Source organism: Tribolium castaneum, chromosome 1, assembly GCF_031307605.1.
Source record: "Tribolium castaneum strain GA2 chromosome 1, icTriCast1.1, whole genome shotgun sequence".
Lineage (NCBI taxonomy): Eukaryota > Metazoa > Arthropoda > Insecta > Coleoptera > Tenebrionidae > Tribolium > Tribolium castaneum.
Genome location: NC_087394.1, coordinates 2,845,804 through 2,869,470, shown reverse-complemented (window position 1 = coordinate 2,869,470; position 23,667 = coordinate 2,845,804). Strand labels below are relative to the sequence as shown.

Sequence of the window (23,667 nt, the reverse complement as noted above, 5' to 3'; positions counted from 1 at the left end):
ATTAAACCTTAAAAATAAAGTCAGATTTTTTCAAAGCCACTTGATTTTTGATTTTTAATATAACTTTTTGATTTGTTTTTATTTAATTATTGTTCTTTTGTTTCCAATGATGTCAAATTTAATTTATTGTTTAATTTGCAAGTTTATTAAAGATTTAGAATGCCATAAGACACTGATTAATGATTTTTTCTAAGAGATATAGATTCAGTGTTGTAAGATTTGTTGTTTCCACTAAATAAATCCAAAAAAATTTGTTCTGAAGTACTAAAAACTTAAACTAAAAATACTGATAAGTTCTTGGTCTTGTTGTTACTTTGCTTTTAAAGATCTACTATATTTTTCTAAAAATACTTATTTTGACATGAGATTGCAAATTACGCCCCTAAATGACTTTAAATGAATTCTTCGCTTTCTTCCATAAGTCATTTCTGATTGATTATTCTGTGTTCTGATAAGCATTTACTTTTGAAATTACTCGCATCTGTTATGTGCGTTTCTGTCCATGCCATGTTTTATGAATGAACTTTCCTACTTGACAAGTCAGCCAACAAACAGATTTTGACAAAACTTTGGAATTATTCAAGAAAAAAAAATACAAAAAGACGTGATGAATTGCCTAATTACACACCCGTCAATTTTTTAGCCACCAAGTTGCCACCAAACAAAAACCACTTTTCTTTTACACAATTTAATGACCAGAGGTCGGACATAAACCCGATATTCTGTTATAAAAAAGAGCCAAAAAACACCAGTTTTCGAACCGCACGTACGCCCCTGTCCGAGTCATTCACTCCTTCGCGGCTAACTTCACGCCGCTCATTTAACTGTAAAATGACAGTTCAAGGCTGTTCCAACAACCGCCACCACTCTGCACTTGCTCCAAGTGTCCCACATTTTCGCACTAGCATTCCGCGTTGTGCCGTCTCCGAGTCTTGTCCTCTGGAGGCTCCAATTCGTGGCTAGTTTTGCAAAACTTTGAGAGAAAAACACCCCCGTGCCCCCCGGAGGTATGCCCCAGTAAACCGCATCCACGTTTGAAAGTTTGAGGGTGAGTGCTTTTTTGAGCTAAATTCTGGTGTTTTTTGTGTCTAGTGTGTTAAAAGTAGATTAGAAACGGCCCAAGCGAAGTCCTGTTTGGATTTGGGTCACGAGTTAATTTAAGCTCTTGGAGGTGTTCTTGTTGGAGGAAGTGAAACCATATGACTGCCACATAATCGCGATAAGTTCACGAGAGGCGTCTCAATTGATTAAAACTGATTGGGAATAGTAAACAAACAAAGGCTGAATATTGAACCGACCAATCAAATGAGGCATGAGCCACACTCCCACGTTCAAAACTAAGTGTTTTTGCATTTCTGGCACAAAATCGGGCGAAACGCCACTGTGGTGCTGCTAACTATTGACTTCCTGGTTTTTGCCCAATTTTGTTGCGGTGAGTGATAATTTTCACAAGATGCGACCTTTGGACTGTTAGTTTGGACTTTGGACTGTTTATTTATCACAGTTATTGCGCGCTCTCCCACACACACAACTCAAAACTCAAAATTTTGCTCGATTTTTGTTAACACTGTCGTCGGTGTCTGAAGGTTGCGATTTTCATTAATAACGAGTTTGTGCGATTGACGTCATTGTTATTTGTTTGTGAGGAATTTGCAGAACGTTTTAATTCGTTTTTTGTTTGCGATTGAAAGAAAGTTGAGGCGAGCGATAGGCTTTCACGCTTTTATGGCCTTAACACATGCTTCATGAATGAAAGTTTAGTTAATTGGGTTATGAAAATGTGCAAATGTTGGCTCAGATGTCGTTTTGAAAGAAAATTTTTCAAACTGGTTTTGGGCTAAACTTGATCCAGATTGGCTTTGGAATGCGATAAAACTGCGATTGTTCAGGTTTCTAGACAAGTACTTACTTCAAATTTGGTTAAAGGTCAACACGTGTTTAAAAACAAATAATTTTTCTTATCTACATAATCAACATTTTATTGTTGCAATATCAAAACTAACAAGGCTTTATAGTAGTGCCTACAGGGTGAACAAAAATTGCTGTTTCAGTTGGCAACACTGTAACACTGTAGCCTGATTTTGACGTTCGAAACAACTGGTTTTGTTTCTGTTTAATCTGAATATCAATTTTGTCAACTTAAAAATCGTCATTTTAAATAAAAAAAAAATTAAGTATCATAAGAATAGTAAATTAGGTTAATAGGAATAAGAGTAATTTTTTTATATAAGGCGAGGCTTCCGAACGTAGTGAGGTAAATAATTTCGTTTAGCCACACGACCTCACTTTTACTCCGAGTAACATTTATTATTTTACCTGTAAACATTCAGATAAATTGATAAAACACGAAATAATTTTTTAAATTTAATTAATTGTTACTGTTTTTAATTGATCTAATTTTTATCTTGTTAACTTTTTTACTGACAACCATCTACTAATGGTTTTAATGGTTTTGGTTTTCTTTGCGTAATAAAAATTATTATTCAGGAAGTACACTAGATTCAGTGTGTTATTATTTTTTTAATTGTTTTCTCTTATTTTTTATGATGTCTGGTAATGTGTATTGTTTTTGAATAACGAATTATTATCTGTGAATGAGTAAATAATATCATGTCTTTAAAAATAAAAAAAAATAATAAAAAATTGAACACAAATAATTGCGAATTAAATAATATTTGCTTAAAGTTCTAGATTTGACAAATGAAAATTAATTCAAGTTTTCTGAACTTTTTTAACACATTCGTTGTAAAGAAATATGTATGTTTAAATAAAATATTTATATATAATTATTAATATTATTTAGATAAATAAACAAAAATTAATTTCAATATACAACACTGAAAAAACGTTTAAAAAAAACACAAAAATCAAATACTTATTGAAAAAAATTAATATATTCCTATGTCGTTTTAGAACAAGCAATGCTTAAACGTTGTTTTGTGTAAAATATTTAAAAAAAAGTAGGCGCTAGCAAGAAATAATTTTTTTTAATTTAATTAATTGTTACTGTTTTTAATTGTTCTAATTTTTATATTGTAGACTTTTTTACTGTCAACTATCTACTAATGGTTTTGGTTTTCATTGCGTAATAAAAATTATTATTTAGGAAGTACACTAGATTCAGTGTGTTATTATTTTTTTAATTGTTTTCTCTTATTTTTTATGATGTCTGGTAATGTGTATTGTTTTTGAATAACGAATTATTATCTATGAATGAGTAAATAATATCATGTCTTTAAAAATAAAAAAAATAAAAAAATGGAACACAAACAATTGCGAATTAAATAATATTTGCGTAAAGTTCTAGATTTGACAGTAACTATGACACTAGATAGTCAAAAACAAATGTAAACAACAATAAAAAATGAAATTTATTAAATTTTTATCTATTTTTTTTAACTCATTTTCTGCTTTAATGGTAATTTTGTGAATGTAATTTTTTGAAATGAAACTTTAGGTATTTATAGGGTGAGTCTGTTTTACGTATATTTTTACTACATCCCAAAAACTAATAATCATATAGAATTTGTATTCAATTTCTTATAATTAAAAATATTGTATTAAACAAACAAATTAGGTCTTTGTAAAAATTATGTATTTAAATAAATTATTAATATAAATGATTTATTAGTATTATTTAAATAAATAATAAAAAAATAAATACTTTTCCACAAAAATTGAAATCAATATACAGCACTGAAAAAACGTTTCAAAAAAACCACAAAAATCAAATACATTTTAAAATGTCGTTTTAGAACAAGCAATGCTCAAACGTTGTTTCGTGTAAAATAATTAAAAAAAGTAGGCGATAACACCTACAAACAACTCATTTAATAAGAATTATGAGTTCCAATAAACCTAATTTTGCTAATAGAAAAAAATTTATTAAGAATTTTTTGCTCAAAACAATATAAAATTTCAATTAATTAAGATTCTATTTTTTTTCAATTTAATTAATTTAAGTTGGAAAGAGGGGTAACAAATTCTGAAAAAAAAACACATGTCTCTACTATTAGTTTTTGAGATTTCGTAAAAATACCTTTAGCAGACTCAGCCTGTACATTGGTCTTATTTATCCAAAAATAGTAAAGAGTGGGTGAGTGTTTTTAATTTTTGGTAAACTGTTTTGTGCTTAGAGAAAACAATTAAATTATGCAGTTTTTTGTGGGTCTAATAATTAACATTAAAATAAATTTTGTTTTCGCAAATATAATTTGATAAAAAAATTAAACTTTGATGTAGGTGTGCGTCTATTTTCAATGCTTTCAATAAAATTTTTGTAAAGTTATCAACCTACCGAAAAACTAGTGACTTGTTAAATAAAAGTTTAGTCCATATTTACCTAAAATGAAAAAAATATGTGGTTGTTTGCTTATTAAAAATCACAATACAAATGTTTAATTGTTTGAATAATTCAATTATTGTTTTGTTAATAAACAAGGTTTAATAACGAATTGTCTCCAGTTTGTAAATTTATGTTATTTTGTCTGAAAGTTGAACATTTTGAATTTATTAGCAAACCTTGGGAAATACCTTAGAATCCTGCGTAAATTGCGAAAAAAGTTTACCTTGCCATTACTCTAATTTGTGCAAACACTTATCAGTCAGCTTATCAATTTTCTGATTGACTACACGTCCAGATACGATCGTCGGTGTCTTAAAATAGGATATTGTCGAGTAATTTCAGTACAATATTTTTGAAAACGTCTCTAACTAGTAAACTGTGCGCTTTCTACTGTATGTAGGAGACCGTAACAATAGAATTTCACTCTCGAACCTCAACAAACGATCATTAGTCATTTTAATTATTTTCCAATGAATTTATGTAATTACAAGCTTTCATGTCCGAAAGCGCTTCCAAATTCCAAGGTTTCGTCAATGTTACGTTATTCCAATTCAATTAAGCGACAAATAATCCGCAAGGTGAGTTTCCATCGAGGGAAAAAGGAAAAAATTGCAGTCTCCACGCGTTTGCCTTCAAATCGCAGGTAGTTCACACAAGAATGTCAAGTTCGGTTAAATCTCAGGGGTAAATTGTTGCGTTATTTGTTTAATCAGCAAACGCGTCATTAGGGGTCAGTGTTCAAGATCATTACTGTTGCCAGAAACCATACTTCGAAGGTCGTAAATTTCGAAATTAAGAAGTGAATTACACCTACATTGGGACATAAAAAGGTGAACAGCCTCGCTGATATTCCTCAGCATTCATCAATTGTTGTTTACTTGGACAAAGGTCAAATCCTTGTTTACATATAATGGTACAGTTTTTTGGTACAGAATTTTCATTAAGTTAAGTACAAATCACTTTTATCGCAAAACAAAGGAAAATGAGCAAATAATAGGATAAAAGTTGTAGCTTTGTTTAAAGTGGCAAAGAGAAAAAATTATGTTACGCAAACTTGGTGAATTACGTTTTGTTGATTAAATCGTTAATTTATTGCCGCCAGATGACGAATTTATTGATCATTGAATATACAGGGGATTCCAGCGAGTTGGTTAGTTAGTTATTTACCTAAAATTATGTTCAAATGTACAGAGTGTTGCAAAAATGAGCTACAATACAAACTTAGTTTTTTTATTATTTTTGGACGTAGCTTTTAATACTGATGATGGTTTTGATCTTTGAACTTGTACTGGTCGATAAAAAATTAAAAACGTAAAAAAATGTTACACAAAACCAAAGAATCGTAAAAAAGTGGGGCTTTCACCACTTTAGAGGGAAAAGTTCTGAGTTGAATCTGTTCCAGTTGTTTAGCGCATTACAGTTGGGAAAATAAAAAAACTAAGAAGTTTGTTAAAAGTTGAATATCTTGAAAAATTTTAATGGAACACCTTGTTTTTTGTTCTTGCTTCTCAAAGATTATAAAATTGTCAAAGTTTCAAATACCTAAAGTTAATAAATAGAAAGATAAATATCTTTAAAAGTTAATTTCAACAACAATGTAAACTATTCATGAGCATTTTTGTTACCATGGTAAACCATACCATAACCATAGCAACTACACCACAACCATTTGTTGGTGTTTATATATTTTTTATATTAAAATTTAAGTTATTTCACGGTAATAAATGATTAGCAAAAAATTTCAATTTTCGACTACTGAAACAATAGTTTATAATTTTTTTATGTTTATAGGTAAATATCTTTAGAAGTAATTAGCAAAAGACACTAACTGTTAATGGTTTTAGAGAGACAATTTAAAGGTTTTTATATGCAAAAATAAAAAATTGGGTGTTTCATTTAAAATTTTGAAGATATTCAACTTCCAACAAAGTTCTACTTTTCTAAGATGTTCAATTTTTTAAAGCGTGTTTTCGTCAAAAAAATCAAATTATTTCAGACACAAAACGAAATCGACCAATAACAATTTAGCTAAAAACACCAGTGTTAAAAACTACATTCAAAAATGTAAAAAATATATATTGGTTCATTAAAACAAAAAACAAAGTTTGTATTCTAGCTAATTTCGGAAACATCCTGTATACTTGAAAATAATTTTAGGTGGGTCGGAAGGTTAGCATGTACGGCTTTCGTCAAAAAAGATTAATATTCGAACATTTAAAGGTCAAGAATAGACTTTCTTACATCGCTGGGACACCCTGTATATCAATTTAAGTGTGACAGTAGCGTTCGTACAGAAAAATTTATAACATCAGAACCATTCAAGATAACTTAACCAACTTTTTTCCAATCAATTCCCTAAGCTTTAGCGCATCTTTTAAAATGAAAGCGATCTCGGAGTCGATATTCCATAAGCTACTACGATTTTATGAAAATAACAAATAAGAAATGGCAATAACACCCTATATTTCATTGCATGGTAATTTTTCTGAGCTTATTGCTTTGTGAGATTTTCGCAAAATTAAAAATATTGATAGTTTTTTTCGAAAAAAAATCGTCCAACTTAATTTCGTTATTTCTGGGCTTTTTGATGGAAAATTCAACTAATTGCACTAAATTAGTTCGTAAAATTTTGCACCAAGGGCTTTGGTATTGTCTCAAAAACCTTGGACAAATTGCTAATTTGATAATGTGACTTATGGATAGTTAGTCAACTTTCCCAGCCAAGGCCGAATAATTGAAATTGTAAATCATGCAAGTAATCATATTTTTCGTTGAGAGCGACAATTACTGTAATAAACTAAATTATTGGTTTAGAGGCAGGACAATATTCACAAAGAAACAAACAAACAAAACTATAGCAAAACTAAAAAAGTTTTAAATGTTGTTTACTATTTTTTTAAATATTTTTAAATTTTAAAACAGTATTGATCAATATAAAAAAATGTATTAGGAGTTCAAGTTTGATAAATTATTAATGCAACACTAATTTTAATTTGAATTTCATTGTTAATGGATTCAGCGACATTGGGTAAATTTTTCAACGGAATTAATCGTAGTTTTTATTTCGTTTTTTCTGTGTGTCGTATTATACTAAGTGTCATAAAAATTGCAACACCAAGAAGGAATAGGATTTTTTTATAAAACTTGGCACAAATGTTTTTAATCAAATATTGCTCTTCCAATTTTTTGCTTTTCTGACAATTTTTGAAGTGTTTTTTTTTTAAATACGTTTAAAAAAAAGAAATTACCAACAATTAAACAAACTTTAAAGAAGCACAATTTTTGGGAAACGAATAGATGTTTTTTGTTTAGAGAAATCGCTGTTTGTTTGAAGAGTAATCTAAGTACCATTAAGCGATGTTATCACTCATTGATTAGATGAAAAGATGAAGCAGACTTAAAAAAAAACAAATGAAGTCCAAAATGGTCATCTTCGGATTATGGCAATAATTCAAGTACAAGAAAAATTTCTGACCAATGGTTGAGTTCGAAGATTGTCGTACTTCATTTCTGACTGTTTACCATCGAATTCGGTCATTTGGACTGCTTGTTGTTGGATTTCCTAGGTATGGGAGGAATGAGCAAAAACAGCTTAAACCTGACACACTAAAACTTTTATTTGGAAAAACAAAGTGTTTCAACCACAAAGTGGTCATCCTCAGGTGACAATATGCACTGAATACATTGACCACATTATGGTCGAAACGCGTGTGTTTCGGAAGAAAGGTTTGATGGGTTAGGCTTAGATGAACGTTTTTGCTCATTTCTCCCATACCAAGAAAAACCAAAAAACAGTCCAAATGACCAATTTCGATAGTAAACAGTCCAAAGTGATAAAAAACGACCTTTAAACCCACCCATTGGGCAAAAAATTGTCTTGTAATTAAATTATAGCCATTCTCCAGAGACGACCATTTTGGACTTCATTTGTTTTTTTTAAGGTATGCTTTTTCTTTCGCGCTGTCCTGGGCCTTCTCCAGTCTGACTGATAACATTGCTTAATTGTACTTCGATTTCTATCCAAACCACTAGCAATTTCTCTAATTGAAAAACCCCTATTTGTATTCCAAAAATTATGCCTCTTTCAAAACTGCCTAAATTGTTAGTAATTTTGGTTTTGTCGTCTCCAGGCCTAATTACGCTTTTAGAACACTTAAACCTAAACGAATTTTAAAAAAATACTTATAAAGACAGTCAGAAAAGCAAAAAATTGGAAGAATAACACTTGCTGGTAAAAGAACTTAAATGTTAAAAACTCCCTTACCACTTGATTAAAATCGTTCAAATTTTAATCATTTGTGCCAAGTTTCGTCAAAAAATTCAAATTCCTTTTTGGTGTTGCAATTTTTATGACATTGAGTATATAATCATCTACAATGCACCAAGTTCCAAAATTACACAACGTTATCAAAATGATTTATGCAGTGTTTACTTGGGTACGCTAGATTATGCAAAAATTGTAAATGTATTGTGACTGTGAATTTTGAATTTTTTATTTAGAGTGAAGAAGAGTCATGGCGGAAGCCCATTCAGCTGTTGCTTTCTCGTTTTCCATCACCCACGAAGGCTGGGACGTCAACTTCGACAGAGAAGTCCTTCACCTGGTGTGGCAATCCGGTATTCGCTCTTGGAAGAAGCGAATCGCCAGGTTTCAGGTTCGTCATCAATTTTCGTTATCTGATTCAATACAATGATGGGTTAATTTGTATGCGAAAGCATTTCAATGGCGATCGATAAGACTTGTGTCAACAATTGACGCTTTCAGATAATGATTATAATGAGAGAAATTCAACAAATGGTCGTGACTTAATATTTTATTGGTAAAAACGAGGTGTAGTTTGCGTACTGTTTTATTTACATTGTTTATCGCTTGTTTTTACCGCACTTAAAATAACATAAAGCATTTGCCAAGCCTTAAAATACCCATTTGAAAGGCTATTTATTAATGCATAGGTGATTTTTTCGTTACACTACAACACTCATTAATTGGTTGTGTTATCATTGGACTGACTTCTTTTCCATTAATACGGACATCGTTTTTGGGGGGAAAAATGTGTTCAAGGTCCCAATTAATTGAGACTGAGTGTTGCCAAGTTGTGAATAAGCTGAAATTTACGTCTTGGTTACGTACACACTTATCGTTTAAATGAGCGAATAAAAGGAAAATTTTTAGACGGATTTGTCTACGAAGATCCGTAATAGAATTGCGAAATCGTGCCAGACATAGAAAAAATTTAGTTCAGAATGAGTAATAAAATTTCTCCTACAAAAAAGTTAAATAAATTTTGCTGTTTATGTAATTGTGCGATTATGAATCATTTGATGAAAATAATGCGGTTTCACGATAGTGAAAATGAAAGTGGAATAAAATTGCGAATACGGGAAGATAAATGTGATTTTATTACTTTGTTTTAAATATAAAAAAAATTAAATATGCAAAAAATTGCGTATGTACCTCGGGACAAACTGCCTAAATCCCTTGAGTGTTCGAAGTATTGAAAGTTCTAAAAAATATTAATTTTAAAGTTGGTATTCAGCCATAATCTCTTAGGTCCTGCTCAATGAAAATATTTGCAAGATGGCGGCACGTCCAATTATACCGGAAGTCGCTATCAATTTTCTTATTTTAAGTATAAAGCTATGTTTTTCAATGCGTTTTTGGATTAGTCGGGTTATTTTAAGGTCGTTTTTATCAGCTTTCCCTATACCTAAGTTTAACCGTTTTCGAGATATTTAAGATTTTTTGAAAATTTTTGGATTTGCACCTCTCACTTAAAAAATCGGTAACTCTCTTAGTTTTTGAGATTTCGAAATCATATTTGGAGAATTAAAAGAGAAAGCCTATATCTGTCCTCCAGTGTGTTCAAAATTGGAAAAGAAGTTAACAAACCCAAAAATTTTAAGGTTAAGTTTGGACAACTTTAAGTACCCATAACTTAATTTTTTCAAATGGGATGTCCCAATTTTTATTTTACTGGATTGGGGAGATTTTTTTTCTGCATCGATCTGTATTAGCATTCCCTATACCTATCTGTGATAATTTTCAAGTTATGTTGGTTTTTTGGACATTGTAGAAAATTTCGTACTGACCACAGCTATTTTTGCATAGTTTGCCATAAAAACATTTCTGATTAAACAAACGACAAATTATTTTCAAAATTGTATTGGCTGTGAAAACAAAATAAATTCATTGAATATTGGTTTAAAAAACTTAAATTTCTCACATTTTTTCCATGGCAGCCTATGACTAATGAATTTCTCAATTCCAACAAAAGTTATTGTAATTTGAAATCTATTAAACAATGTATTGGGAATGCTAATACAGATCGAAATTCTTTACGATTTAATGAAATAAAATTCGTCGGATTTTATTTGAAAAAAATTAGTTATGGGTGCTTACTGTTCTGAAACTTAACTTTAAGAATTTCGGGTTTGTTTTGCTTTTATAGAAATTTGAAAACACCAAAGGAAATATCTAGGCTTCTCTTTTAAACGAGCTAAAAAATATTTCCAAGTTTTAAAAAATAGCCGAGTTATTGATTTTTGAACTCGAAGGTGCAAATCCAAAAATATTTCGCAAACGACTAAATTTAGGTATAGGGAAGGCTTATGAAAACTAACTTAAAATAACTCTAGTAACTCAAAAACGCATGAAAAAATATAGCTTCCCCTTTAAAATAAGGAAGTTGAAAGCGACTTCCGGTATAACCGGAAGTGTCACCATCTTGAAATTATTTGCATTGCGCAGGACCTAAGAGATTATGATTGTATACAAATTTTCAGATGATTATTATTATTAGAACCGCCAATACTTCTTATGTGGGGTTTAGACGGAACACCCTGTATAATATATTTACTTTTTTATTTTGCAATTTTCTCAAATATTTTTTTAAAACGTTTCCAAACAAGATTAGCATAAAATGAATATTGAATTTTTAACGACTAAAAAATTAACATTTAAAATTATTTACAACAAATTGGGATTCTTGTTACAATAGACCATAAAAACCATAGCGACTAATTTCACATTGAATAATAAAAACTTGATAAAAGTTGGCAAATGGGTGTTTTTGTTTTAATATTAAATTTACACTCTTCGGAAACAAATTTCCATAAAATATCGTTTTGTATTTTGAATTTTTTTACAGAATAGCATTCACAATGGTGTATATCCAGGCCATTTGTGGAGTTTGTGGTTGATATTTTCCATTGTCACGGCTGTGCATTACATGGACAGGGCGGTTCCCTTTGATCTTGCTGCGAAATTTTTATATTTATTTAATGAGTAAGTATTTTTTTCTGACCAAGAACTTGCAACTACTGATAGATATAGACGGAGTCGGCCATTCTATTAACATTTATATAATTATAAAATCATTACGATACGATAACCTGTAAATAATTAAAGTTCAATGCAAACTTTTTTCCATAATCAAACAAAGAAATGTGTTGCAATAATTTAAAATCGTGGACTTCGCTTTATACGTAGCTAAAAAATCTGAACATTTTTAAAAGTTGAAAAATGTATTTACTATTTTTTTTGTTTTTTTTTTTCAGTACTTCCACGCGATGGCAACTCCTCGCGTGCTTTTTAGCAGCATTAGTTTATTGGTTAGCTATAATATTCACCCTTAGGTACACATTAAAATTATTACTTATGTACAAGGGTTGGATGTATGAAGCGAGAGGTAAAGGCACTAAAACATCTTTGCCTACGAAAATGTGGTTCATATGTGTTAGAATTTTTAGCGGCTGGAATACACCAAAACTTTACAGTTTCCAAGGCTCGCTGCCACGTTTACCTCTGCCCTCCTTGCACGACACCATGAGCAGAGTAAGTAGATCTTATTTATTGATTTTTTTTTTAATGTTGTTCCGGTTTTGTTAACTATTTGACTCAACTTACTGATTAAAAATTAAAAATGTTTTGTAGCATTTCCTGCATTATTAACTTTATTATTAATGTATTATTCATTTATTGTTCTTACAGTACATAAAAAATATTTGTACGTGTTTCAATGATTGTTTGCTTAAAAATGAGCAAAATCAATGTATTTTAAAGTAACTTGTGCTTGAATCATCGTTTTCAGCCAATAATAAAGCGATTTTAAATATTTTCAAGCTATTAACAAAAAATCGCTGGAAATCAACATTTTCTTGGAAACAAAGTGCGAAAATTTTCGTACATTTGAGCTATTCTTAGGAAATTTGGCGTTTTTTTAGGACAGTTTTTTCTTAAAAAGTACGGAAAAATCTGCGTCTTCGACAATTTTTAAGACGATTTGCAATATTATCATCAGATTTAATTGTTGAAATAAATATATTTTAACAGAATAAATTTACAAGTAAGGGTGGCTCTGGAAGACCACGATTTCCCTACTTCTTTCAACAATTTCTTGCTTAAAAACGAGTGAAATCACCTTTTAGTTTGCCAGAAATTTTTTTCTTGACTTTTTTCTTGTAATAAGTCGATATCAACTTATCCTTAAAAATGCACCAAATCAATAAATTTTTTAACAAAACCTTTGGTTGATTTGTTGTTTTCCGCCAAAATAAATCGAGAAATCGTTGAAAATCAGCCAGTTTGGCTTATTTAAGCGAAAAGCGAAAAGCAAAAATTGACATTTCTGGTCGAATTAAGACGATTTTGGGTCTTATCAGGACAAATTTAGTTAGGTTGTAAGCCTTTTTTCAACAAAATACGGCTAAATAACGCAATTTGAGCTATTCTCAGTTGATTTGGTTCATTTTTAAGAAAGGAATTGTTGAAATTTAATTTATTTCGATGAAACTCGAGCTTAAATCGTCGTTTTTTAAGCTAGAAGTTGTTGAAAATAAACGATTTGGCTTATTTTTAAGCAAGGAATCGTTGCAATTTTATTGGAACTTAATTTTTAAGCGAAAAATCATTGAACATGAACAGATTAATATAACGCGTCTCAAGTTTTTTGGCTCATTTTTTGGGTTAATTCGGTGCAGATTAACATATTTTAATGAAACTTATTGTTAAATCGTCGTTTTAAGCTAAAATAGGCTGAACTGACTAATTCTTAGGTGACTTGGGCTTTTTTAAAATTCAAGATGATTTAATTTTATATTGGTTTTTAAACGAGGAAACTTTGTCAATAAGCAGATTATATTGAAAAAAAGAGATCAAAAGAAGTCCTAAATAAGACAATTGAGTCCATTTTTAAGCAAGGGTTCGTTGTAATTTAACACTTTTCAATAAAACTTGTATTCAAATTGTGGGTTTTAGTCAAAATAGGGCGATTTGACTTGTTTTTAGGGCTTAATATTTAGTTATTATTTTACTGTTTAGGCGGATTGATTGGTATTTAAACAAGGAATTGTAGAAAATAATATGCAAAATGTGCAAAAATTGTCGTTTTTACCTTAAACAAAAAATAAAAGGATTTGGAGCTGTTCTCAGTCAATTTTAATCGTTTGTAAGAATCAACTGACTTTTGTACGAAACAAGTTTGAAAAACGTGTATTTTTAATCTTAGTATTTTGTTGTTTATCATAGATTTTTTGCTCTCATTCATTCATTCATCTTTGAAATAATTATGTACATTGATTTTTAAAAGCAAGTCAAATTGTTTTGCTAAAATTTAGCGATTTTTACCTATTTTGCACAAACTCGCATTGTTTTTGTCAGTTTTTTGTTAGTTGAATTTCTTCATTTTTAATCCAACAAAAATTTGATAACAGAGCAAAACTAATTTTATCTAACATTTTTAAATAAAAGGAAAACAGCTTCATCTTTATTTTTTCATGTTCTAATTTTGTTTAAGTGTTAAGTGTTAAAAATGTTTTTTTCTACAGCCGTCAAAAAATCGTGACATTTATGCATGGTTACCTATGCGCGAAGTTTGACGTTTTTTCACTGTGAAAAAATATTATTTTTTCACGGTTTCACAGTGAAAAAATAATATTTTTTAACTGTGCAGGCAACTCGATTTTTCAGATCATTTTGTTCCAACTTATTTCTGTTACAATTTTAGTAACACGAAAAGACATCAACAGCAACCGAAATGAAGAGACGGATCGATAATGAGAGGTAGTTTTAAAGGTTTTATAATTATACAGAACAATATTACAAAACAATAATAATAGATATTTACTTTGACATATGAAAATTAAATGTGCATGACGAAAACGTGCCCCCGTTTATCCTTTCAACATCGCATAAAGGGCCCAGAGTGTTGGTGGCTTTAAGGTGGTAGACTTTTCTTCCAAATACGCCAACAAAACATTTTCCGTTACTTGATCAATCTTTTTCATAGAACACCACTGCCGAAACTGAAGATACGTTTTTTCGTACTGCGGTCTTGATTTAGCAGGCAAAAGATTCGACACTGCCGCGCTTGCAATTGCATCTATTTCGTTTTCGCTGCTAAAATCCATCACACTTCTTCAACAAAAATACCTATTGTGACAAATTTTTCGCAACTATCACTTTTATTTATCATCGTAACCATGCAAGCAACTCGATTTATCAGACCATTTTGTTCCAACTAATTTCTGTTACTTTTTTCTTCATCTGGAGGCTGTAGAAAAAACGTTGTTTGTATTTCGTGGCGAAATTCATGTTTTAATGGCGCCTTCGAATGTCTTTTAGGTCTCGACCTGGCGGTCTCGACTAAAATAACATTCTCAGGCGCCATTAAAAAAACACTCATTTCGCGCACTTAATACAAAAATTACTATAGACTGTGTTTTTTTAATATACTTTATTTGTGTGGGTGATTTATTCTAAAATAAAAATTATGTGTTAGCTAATCGTTAGACTTTGCCTGATGAACTGAAAATTATGTAATTTTTTTCTTCTCATTGATTAAGTCTACAGAAAATTAGCTAAGAAAAATTTTTGAATGAAGAATTTCTTACATTGTTTTCTTAAAAAATTGTAGGTCGTATCTGTAAATAAAATGAAAAAAAGCTTCATCTTTATTTTTTCATGTTTTATTAACTTTTTTAAGTGTTAAAAATGTTTTGGACTGTGTTTTTTTAATATACTTTATTTGTGTGGGTGATTTATTCTAAAATAAAAATTATGTGTTAGCTAATCGTTAGACTTTGCCTGATGACCTGAAAATTATGTAATTTTTTTCTTCTCATTGATTAAGTCCACAGAAAATTTGCTAAGAAAAAATTTTGAGTGAAGAATTTCTTTCATTGTTTTCTTAAAAAATTGTAGGTCATATCTGTAAATAAAATGAAAAAAAGCTTCATCTTTATTTTTTCATGTTTTATTAACTTTTTTAAGTGTTAAAAATGTTTTGGACTGTGTTTTTTTAATATACTTTATTTGTGTGGGTGATTTATTCTAAAATAAAAATTATGTGTTAGCTAATCATTAGACTTTGCCTGATGAACTGAAAATTATGTAATTTTTTTCTTCTCATTGATTAAGTCCACAGAAAATTTGCTAAGAAAAATTTTTGAATGAAGAATTTCTTACATTGTTTTCTTAAAAAATTGTAGGTCATACCTGTAAATAAAATGAAAAAGCTTCATCTTTATTTTTTCATGTTTTATTAACTTTTTTAAGTGTTAAAAATGTTTTGGACTGTGTTTTTTTAATATACTTTATTTGTGTGGGTGATTTATTCTAAAATAAAAATTATGTGTTAGCTAATCGTTAAACTTTGTCTAATGAACTGAAAATTATGTAATTTTTTTCTTCTCATTGATTAAGTCCACAGAAAATTTGCTAAGAAAAATTTTTGAATGAAGAATTTCTTGCATTGTTTTCTTAAAAAATTGTAGGTCATACCTGTAAATAAAATGAAAAAGCTTCATCTTTATTTTTTCATGTTTTATTAACTTTTTTAAGTGTTAAAAATGTTTTGGACTGTGTTTTTTTAATATACTTTATTTGTGTGGGTGATTTATTCTAAAATAAAAATTATGTGTTAGCTAATCGTTAAACTTTGTCTAATGAACTGAAAATTATGTAATTTTTTTCTTCTCATTGATTAAGTCCACAGAAAATTTGCTAAGAAAAATTTTTGAATGAAGAATTTCTTGCATTGTTTTCTTAAAAAATTGTAGGTCATACCTGTAAATAAAATGAAAAAGCTTCATCTTTATTTTTTCATGTTTTATTAACTTTTTTAAGTGTTAAAAATGTTTTGGACTGTGTTTTTTTAATATACTTTATTTGTGTGGATGATTTATTCTAAAATAAAAATTATGTGTTAGCTAATCGTTAGACTTTGTCTAATGAACTGAAAATTATGTAATTTTTTTCTTCTCATTGATTAAGTCCACAGAAAATTTGCTAAGAAAAAATTTTGAATGAAGAATTTCTTATATTATTTTCTAAAAAATTGTAGATAATACCTGTAAATAAAACGATAAGTTTTGTCATACTTATTTTTCATATTTCATAAAAAAATTTGATTTGTGTTTTTTTTTTATATAAATATACTTCTTTAACTAATCTGTTTATTTTGTGTGGACGATTTATTCTAAAATAAAAATTATGTATTAGCTAATCGTTAGACTCTGTCTAATGAACTGAAAATTATGTAATTTTTTTCTTCTCATTGATTAAGTCCACAGAAAATTTGCTAAGAAAAATTTTTGAATGAAGAATTTCTTACATTGTTTTCTTAAAAAATTGTGGGTCATATCTGTAAATAAAATGAAAAAAGCTTCATCTTTATTTTTTCATGTTTTATTAACTTTTTTAAATCTTAAGAATGTTTTGGACTGTGTTTTTTTAATATACTTTATTTGTGTGGGTGATTTATTCTAAAACAAAAATTATGTGTTAGCTAATCGTTAGACTTTCTCTAATGAACTGAAAATTATGTAATTTTTTTCTTCTCATTGATTGTCCAGAGAAAATTTGCTAAGAAAAATTTTTGAATAAAGAATTTCTTACATTGTTTTCTTAAAAAATTGTAGGTCATATCTGTAAATAAAATGAAAAAAGCTTCGTCTTTATTTTTTCATGTTTTATTAACTTTTTTAAGTGTTAAAAATGTTTTGGACTGTGTTTTTTTAATATACTTTATTTGTGTGGGTGATTTATTCTAAAATAAAAATTATGTGTTAGCTAATCGTTAGACTCTGTCTAATGGACTGAAAATTATGTATTTTTTTTCTTCTCATTGATTAAGTCCACAGAAAATTTGCTAAGAAAAAATTTTGAATGAAGAATTTCTTATATTATTTTCTAAAAATTGTAAATAATACCTGTAAATAAAACGATTAAGTTTTGTCATATTTATTTTTCATATTTCATATTTCAAATTTGATTTGTTTTTTTTATATATAAATATACTTCTTTAACTAATCTGTTTATTTTGTGTGGACGATTTATTCTAAAATAAAAATTATGTGTTATCTAATCGTTAAACTTAGCCTGATGAGCCGAAAATTTTATAAGAAAAAAATGTGAATAGTTTGTAAATAAAAAGAAAATAGATCTATTTTTCAATCTTTATTGGGTATTAATAAAGTCTTGATGTGTTTTTTTTTTGAAAATTTCCACTATTCTATTTACTTTGCTTATTTAACTTAGCGGTAATTTTTTTCTGTTCTTCAGTATTTAAGGAGCGTTCGTCCGCTCCTCGACGATAAAAACTACCAACGCATGGAGCGCCTTGCCTCTGAATTCGAAAACGGCATCGGAAAGAAACTCCAACGCTACTTATGGCTAAAATCTTGGTGGTCAAGCAACTACGTTTCCGACTGGTGGGAAGAATACGTTTATTTACGCGGCCGTTCTCCCCTCATGATCAATTCGAATTTCTACGGAATTGATGCAATTTTCATGACACCGACGTCCATCCAAGCCGCTAGAGCAGCCTCGGTCATAAATTCCTGCCTCGTAATGCGGAGATTGGTCGAACGACAAGAGCTCGAACCGATGATGATTCAAGGAGTTGTTCCGTTGTGTTCCTGGCAGTATGAGAGAATTTTCAACACGACTCGAATTCCGGGAATGGAAACGGACAAGATCCAGCATTGGCAGGATTCGAATCATATTGTGGTGTATCATAAAGGGAGATATTTCAAAGTTGTGATTTACAAAGGGAGGATTTTGAAACCGTGCGAAATTCAAGTGTTAGTAGAGAGTTTTTTTGGGGGTTTGTGTCGGTTTAAAGTTTCAATTGTAGGCAAATTGAGCAAATTTTGAATGATAAGTCTGAGCCCTTGCCAGGGGAGGAGAAATTGGCGGCTTTGACGGCTGGAGAAAGGACACATTGGGCGAATGTTAGAAGGATGTTTTTCACCAAAGGGGTGAATAAAACTTCGTTGGATATTATTGAAAAAGCGGCGTTTGTGGTCGCTTTGGACGACATTCCCTACGAGTTTGATCAGGTGGGTGTTTAAATTCGAAAAAAAGTTGCTTTTTTGTGGAAATAACATCAAGTTAAAATTAATCAAAAAAAATAGCCAAGAAAAGTTTTTTGGGCAAATATTGCAAAAATATGTTCGTATTTGACCTAAGATTGCGTACATTTAACGAGTGTATTTTGTCATAAAACTATAAGTTTCTTTTCTAATGTTAATTTTGAGCGAAGATATTCCAAATGGTTGGAAAAAATGAGTGATTTTTTTTCACTCTCAAAGTAAAAATAGCGTAACATTTTTATGAAGAATGTAGATTTTTATCCAATATAAAAAAACAAGATAAGGAAATTTTAACGAAAAACGTTTTTCTAGTTAATGAAAACTTGTTAGAACGCTTGACAGAAGCAAAACATTTTTATGTTCAACCTAAGTAATTGTTTTTTTTTTCGGAGATTTAGGAAAAACTTCCAAAGTAAGAGGTTTTCTACCTCAAAAAAAAACGTATTTAAACGAACCAGAAATATCGTTATTCTCGACTTAAATATAAATTTTTTTGACTAGTTTGGGAGAAATATGTAAAAAACAAGTGAATTTTTAGCAAATAAAATAGGATTTAAAGATGTGCCTAAATGTATAAAAGGTAAAAAACACCCAAGTTTGTTTTTTTTTGGTTGAACATGCAAAATAAATTAGACAAAAAAACTTTTTAGATGAAACATAGCAAAAATACTTTAGTATTCGACCTAAATTTTTTCAACCTGTTTTAACATTTAACAAAATTTTGCGGAGTGTTTTCATTATAAAAAATAATTGAGTTTCATGAATGCTTAAAAAAATAAAAATTGCGTCAGGTTTTTATCAAATAGAATAACAAAAGGCAAGTAAATTTTCGCCGAACAATTCTTTCAAGGCAAAAATATCGTTATTTTCGACCTAAATCTGATTTTTTTTACCAGTTTGAGAAGGATCTTACGAAAAAAAGAGAATTTTTAGCAAAAAAAAATAAATTTTCAGGGAATATAGAGAAAGATATGCTTAAATGGTCTAAAACTCAAAAATATTTTTGGTTTGAGCGAAATTTTGCAAAATAAATTGCATTCTAAAAATTCGTATTTGTTCTAAGTTTTTGATGTTCAAAGGTTTAATTAAAATTAGTTAAAAAATTTTATTTTTGTCAAGAAAAACCTAAGTTAAACATTTGAAAAAGGCAAAAATTGCGCCATAATTTTAGTTGAAAATTACGAACACAAAAGCATATTTTTGTTAACGAAAGCTATTGAAATGAATGAATTTTTACAGAAAAATTTGCATAAACGCTCAAAAAAGGCAAAAATACCAGGAAAGAAATTTTTTAGTAAAATAGTTTTTCTAGTTGATGGAAATATGTTAGAACGCCTGAAAAAATCAAAAAACCATTATGTTTGATAATTTTTTAACCTAAATAGTTAGATGATTTTTTGGAGATTAGGGAAAACTTAGGAAATAAGTGAATTTTCATCACAAAAACGTACTTATACGCTCGTAAGAGGTAGAAATATTGTTATTTTCGACCTAAATTTAAATTTTTTCAATCAATTTGAGCGAGATCTTACAAAAAAGGTCAATTTTAAGCAAAAAAGTTTTTCTTGAAAAAGAATAAAAAACCCAAGTTTTTTGTACGCAAAAAAGAAAAACTGTTTAACAAAAAATTATAATAAGTTTCTTTTGTTAGAAAAAATAATGTATTTATCTCAAAACAAACATTCTTACTCCAAAAGTAGTCGAAAACAAATCCTCGAAATAAAAAAAAAATTATGAAATGTTTGACTTTCTTATTTGAATTTTTCTATGTAGTCGGTAGTAAATTTTTTCCGTGAAAATTGTAGTTATCAGTTTTTCCAGTTTCTTGTGAACATTCCTGTATTTTTTTCCAAATAAATAGTAAAGAATTTAGATTAGTTTAAAATATTTGATTAATAATTTTGTTTCAGAAAGATCCGTCCAAGTTGGATAACTACGGTAAAATCCTCCTCCATGGCAAAGGTTACGACCGGTGGTTCGACAAATCCTTCACTTTGTGTGTTGGCACCAATGGAAGGGTGTGTTAATAATTTGTTTTTTTTTTCGTTGTAGAAATGTTTTTTTTTTTGTTCTAGATTGGGTTCAATGCTGAGCATTCGTGGTGAGTTTTATTTGATTTTTATTGAGTTATTTAAACAACACGAATTTTGCATTATTGCACGATGATAATTAGAAGTTTTTGTTGAATACTAAAACATTGGAGAATGTAAATTAGTGAATTTTTTTAAAGAAAATTTACGTCATAGAAGTCCATGGAGATTTAAATATCTGACAAAAAAATTGAATATTGTTTATGTTTTTACAGGCTTGGAAGATTTTGTCAAAATTTGAAATTGTTGGCGGTTTTTTAATTGAAGGATTACAAGAAATGGATTACAGTGTTCGTAAGAGTTTGTAATAAAAGTAGAAGATTTTGTAAATATGTGAAATTAGAATTTTAAACTAAAAAGTCCAAGATGAATAAGTAACAAAGAATTTTCAGTTAAATAATAAATACATATGAAAAAAACAAATGTACAAAACAAAACAAAAAGAAGTTGATGATAAAATATCAACATGTTTTAAATACAGAACCTAAACACAAAAAAATATTAATTCCTCGTTACAAAACAATTATTCATCTTAGAATTTTTCAAAATGCGATAATAGTATTCAAAATTCCACTTTATTATTTGTTTGCTTGACCGATTTCTCTCTTGATTTTTCCTTCTTTTTTTATGATTTTTATGTTGCATTTTTCTCAACGTATGTTTATAGGGCTGACGCAGCAGTGATTTCCCATGTATGGGAATGGGTGGTAACGACCCAGATCCACGAGACCCGGTAATAATAAAATTTCTCCGTGTTTTTACTCTCTGTAGGTGAATGGAACCTGCTGTTGCGTCCCACTTTATTTTTTCATCATTGTTTTTGTACCATATCTTCCGCCATGAAAGCTTATTTTTTGTATATACGTTCTCAAAGTGGTTGTGGATTTAACTGTGTTTCTTTCTTGATGGCTAGGGCTGACGCTGCGATTATCGTTCATTTAATGGAGCTCCTGATCCTCGATGAGCGATCCGAACGGTAATTTTATAATCTGATTTTGGGTAAAAAAAAACAAACAATGCATCATTTCTCTGCACTAACTTGTCTTTGTCCTGCATGGCTATAATTGTTGTGGATGCTTTAAACGGCGCCATTTTGGCAAAAAAAACTGTAACCTACAAAATGGCGCCCTCTGTCGTGTTGTTGTCAAGTAGCATGTTTTTTTTTCAATATTACTAGTCAAGAAATGATTAAAAATGATTAATTCATTTAGATATGACAAAACCGGAAATACGCTTGGTAAACCTGAACTAACACCGCCTACTCCGACTCGCCTCAACTGGGAAATCCGGTTCGAGTGCCAAGAAGCCATCGATAAGAGTATGAAAGTCGTTAAAAGTCTCATCGAAGACATAGATTTGCGTATTTATGTCCATGATCATTACGGCAAAGGTTTTATCAAACAGTGTCGGTTGAGTCCTGACGCCTACCTACAGATGGCGCTCCAGTTGGCCTACTATCGCGATGCTGGTCGTTTTGACCTGACTTATGAAGCCAGTATGACAAGACTTTTCCGTGAAGGTCGAACCGAAACCGTACGCCCTTGTACCATTGAAGCTTCCAATTGGGTCAAGGCCATGGAAAATCCGAAAAGTACCACCGAGGAAAGGGTTCAGTTGTTGCGAACGGCGTGTCAAAGACATCAGGTAAGAAGTAGCGCCGTCTGGTGGTGTGGCCGCTGAACTAGGCAAAATTGTGCGGGAAATTTGAATTTCAAATAAATTTCAATTACAAGTGATCTTACACTTTTATATTCATTGTACAGAGACAAGTAACTAAACAGTGGCGGCATCTGGTGTCATGTCCCCTGTACTAGTAAAGTTTTGGCGGGGCATTTGAATTTTTTTTTGTATTTTCATAGGTCGCTTATCAGGACGCCATGTGCGGCAAGGGCATCGACAGGCACTTGTTTTGCCTTTACGTAGTGTCGAAGTACCTAGAGGTGGACTCGCCATTCCTCCAGGAGGTGCTAAGTGAGCCGTGGAGGTTGTCCACCTCGCAGACACCGCACGGCCAAACTGGCAGAATGGATCTCAACAAATATCCAGAGTGCATATCAGCAGGCGGTGGGTTTGGTCCGGTTGCAGATGACGGTTACGGTGTCTCCTACATCATCGCGGGCGAGGATATGTTTTTCTTCCACGTTTCAAACAAGCGAAGCAGCAGTAAAACTGTAATTTTACCGAATGTGTTATCAGAATTGGAGTGATTTTTAATTTTTAGGATTGCCACCGGTTCGCTAAAAGAATAGAAAAAGCGCTTGCCGACATGAAGGCGCTCTATATTGATTATAAATCTCAGAATGGTAACAAATAATTTTTTAGGATTTTTTTTGGGATCTAATTAAGACAATCTCCAAGGTGGTATTCGGTTTTTAGGTTAAGAAACTTAAGTTATTGCCGATTTTGGCGAGCATTAGGCACAAAACCGTGTGGTTGTTGCAATTTATTCTGTTTTTTGTTTTTTATTATTTGAACTCTTGTTTAAAATTGTAATATTGTTGTTACTATTGCTAATGAGTGCGAGTATTATCTCTACGATTGTTTAGTTATTATGCAAGGATCAATGCAATGTTTGACTTTATTAATCAATCAGTTTTTTACTGGAAAAATGATGTGGACCTCTAATCAATTGTACCTACGTTCTTATGAATCAATAAATATTTGATAACAAACGATTTTTATTCATAAAACCTCGTCCCGATTTAAATTAAATATACACACACTATAAATTCTCAATAATAAGACAAACATGAAAAATTTATCGTAAACTACATTAAATAAAATCAGATTTTTTGCACTCTGCCTCATATTTTACAAAATGCTGCAAGAAAAACGTTAAGAAGAAAGTTGTGGAGAATT

General features: G+C 30.1%; 1 protein-coding gene across 4 annotated transcripts; it reads left to right on the top strand.

Annotated features, from left to right (window-relative positions):
- The first annotated feature begins 798 nt into the window (after positions 1–798).
- Positions 799–23,480, top strand: whd (withered). Of its 4 annotated transcripts, none has more exons than XM_064359776.1 (13): positions 799–1,048; positions 8,846–9,000; positions 11,494–11,630; positions 11,903–12,179; positions 17,907–18,427; positions 18,481–18,685; positions 20,629–20,736; positions 20,794–20,819; positions 21,476–21,541; positions 21,722–21,784; positions 22,020–22,452; positions 22,668–22,979; positions 23,030–23,480. In XM_064359776.1, the coding sequence occupies exons 2-13, from the start codon at positions 8,860–8,862 to the stop codon at positions 23,120–23,122; spliced, it is 2,382 nt and encodes a 793-aa protein (XP_064215846.1). In that variant the 5' UTR covers positions 799–1,048; positions 8,846–8,859; the 3' UTR covers positions 23,123–23,480. The 4 variants fall into 4 exon arrangements, with proteins under 4 accessions (XP_064215846.1, XP_008191464.1, XP_008191462.1 ...); XM_064359777.1 differs by lacking the exon at positions 799–1,048 and adding an exon at positions 1,105–1,432; XM_008193242.3 differs by lacking the exon at positions 21,476–21,541 and having other exon boundaries at positions 800–1,048.
- Positions 23,481–23,667: the final 187 nt, after the last annotated feature.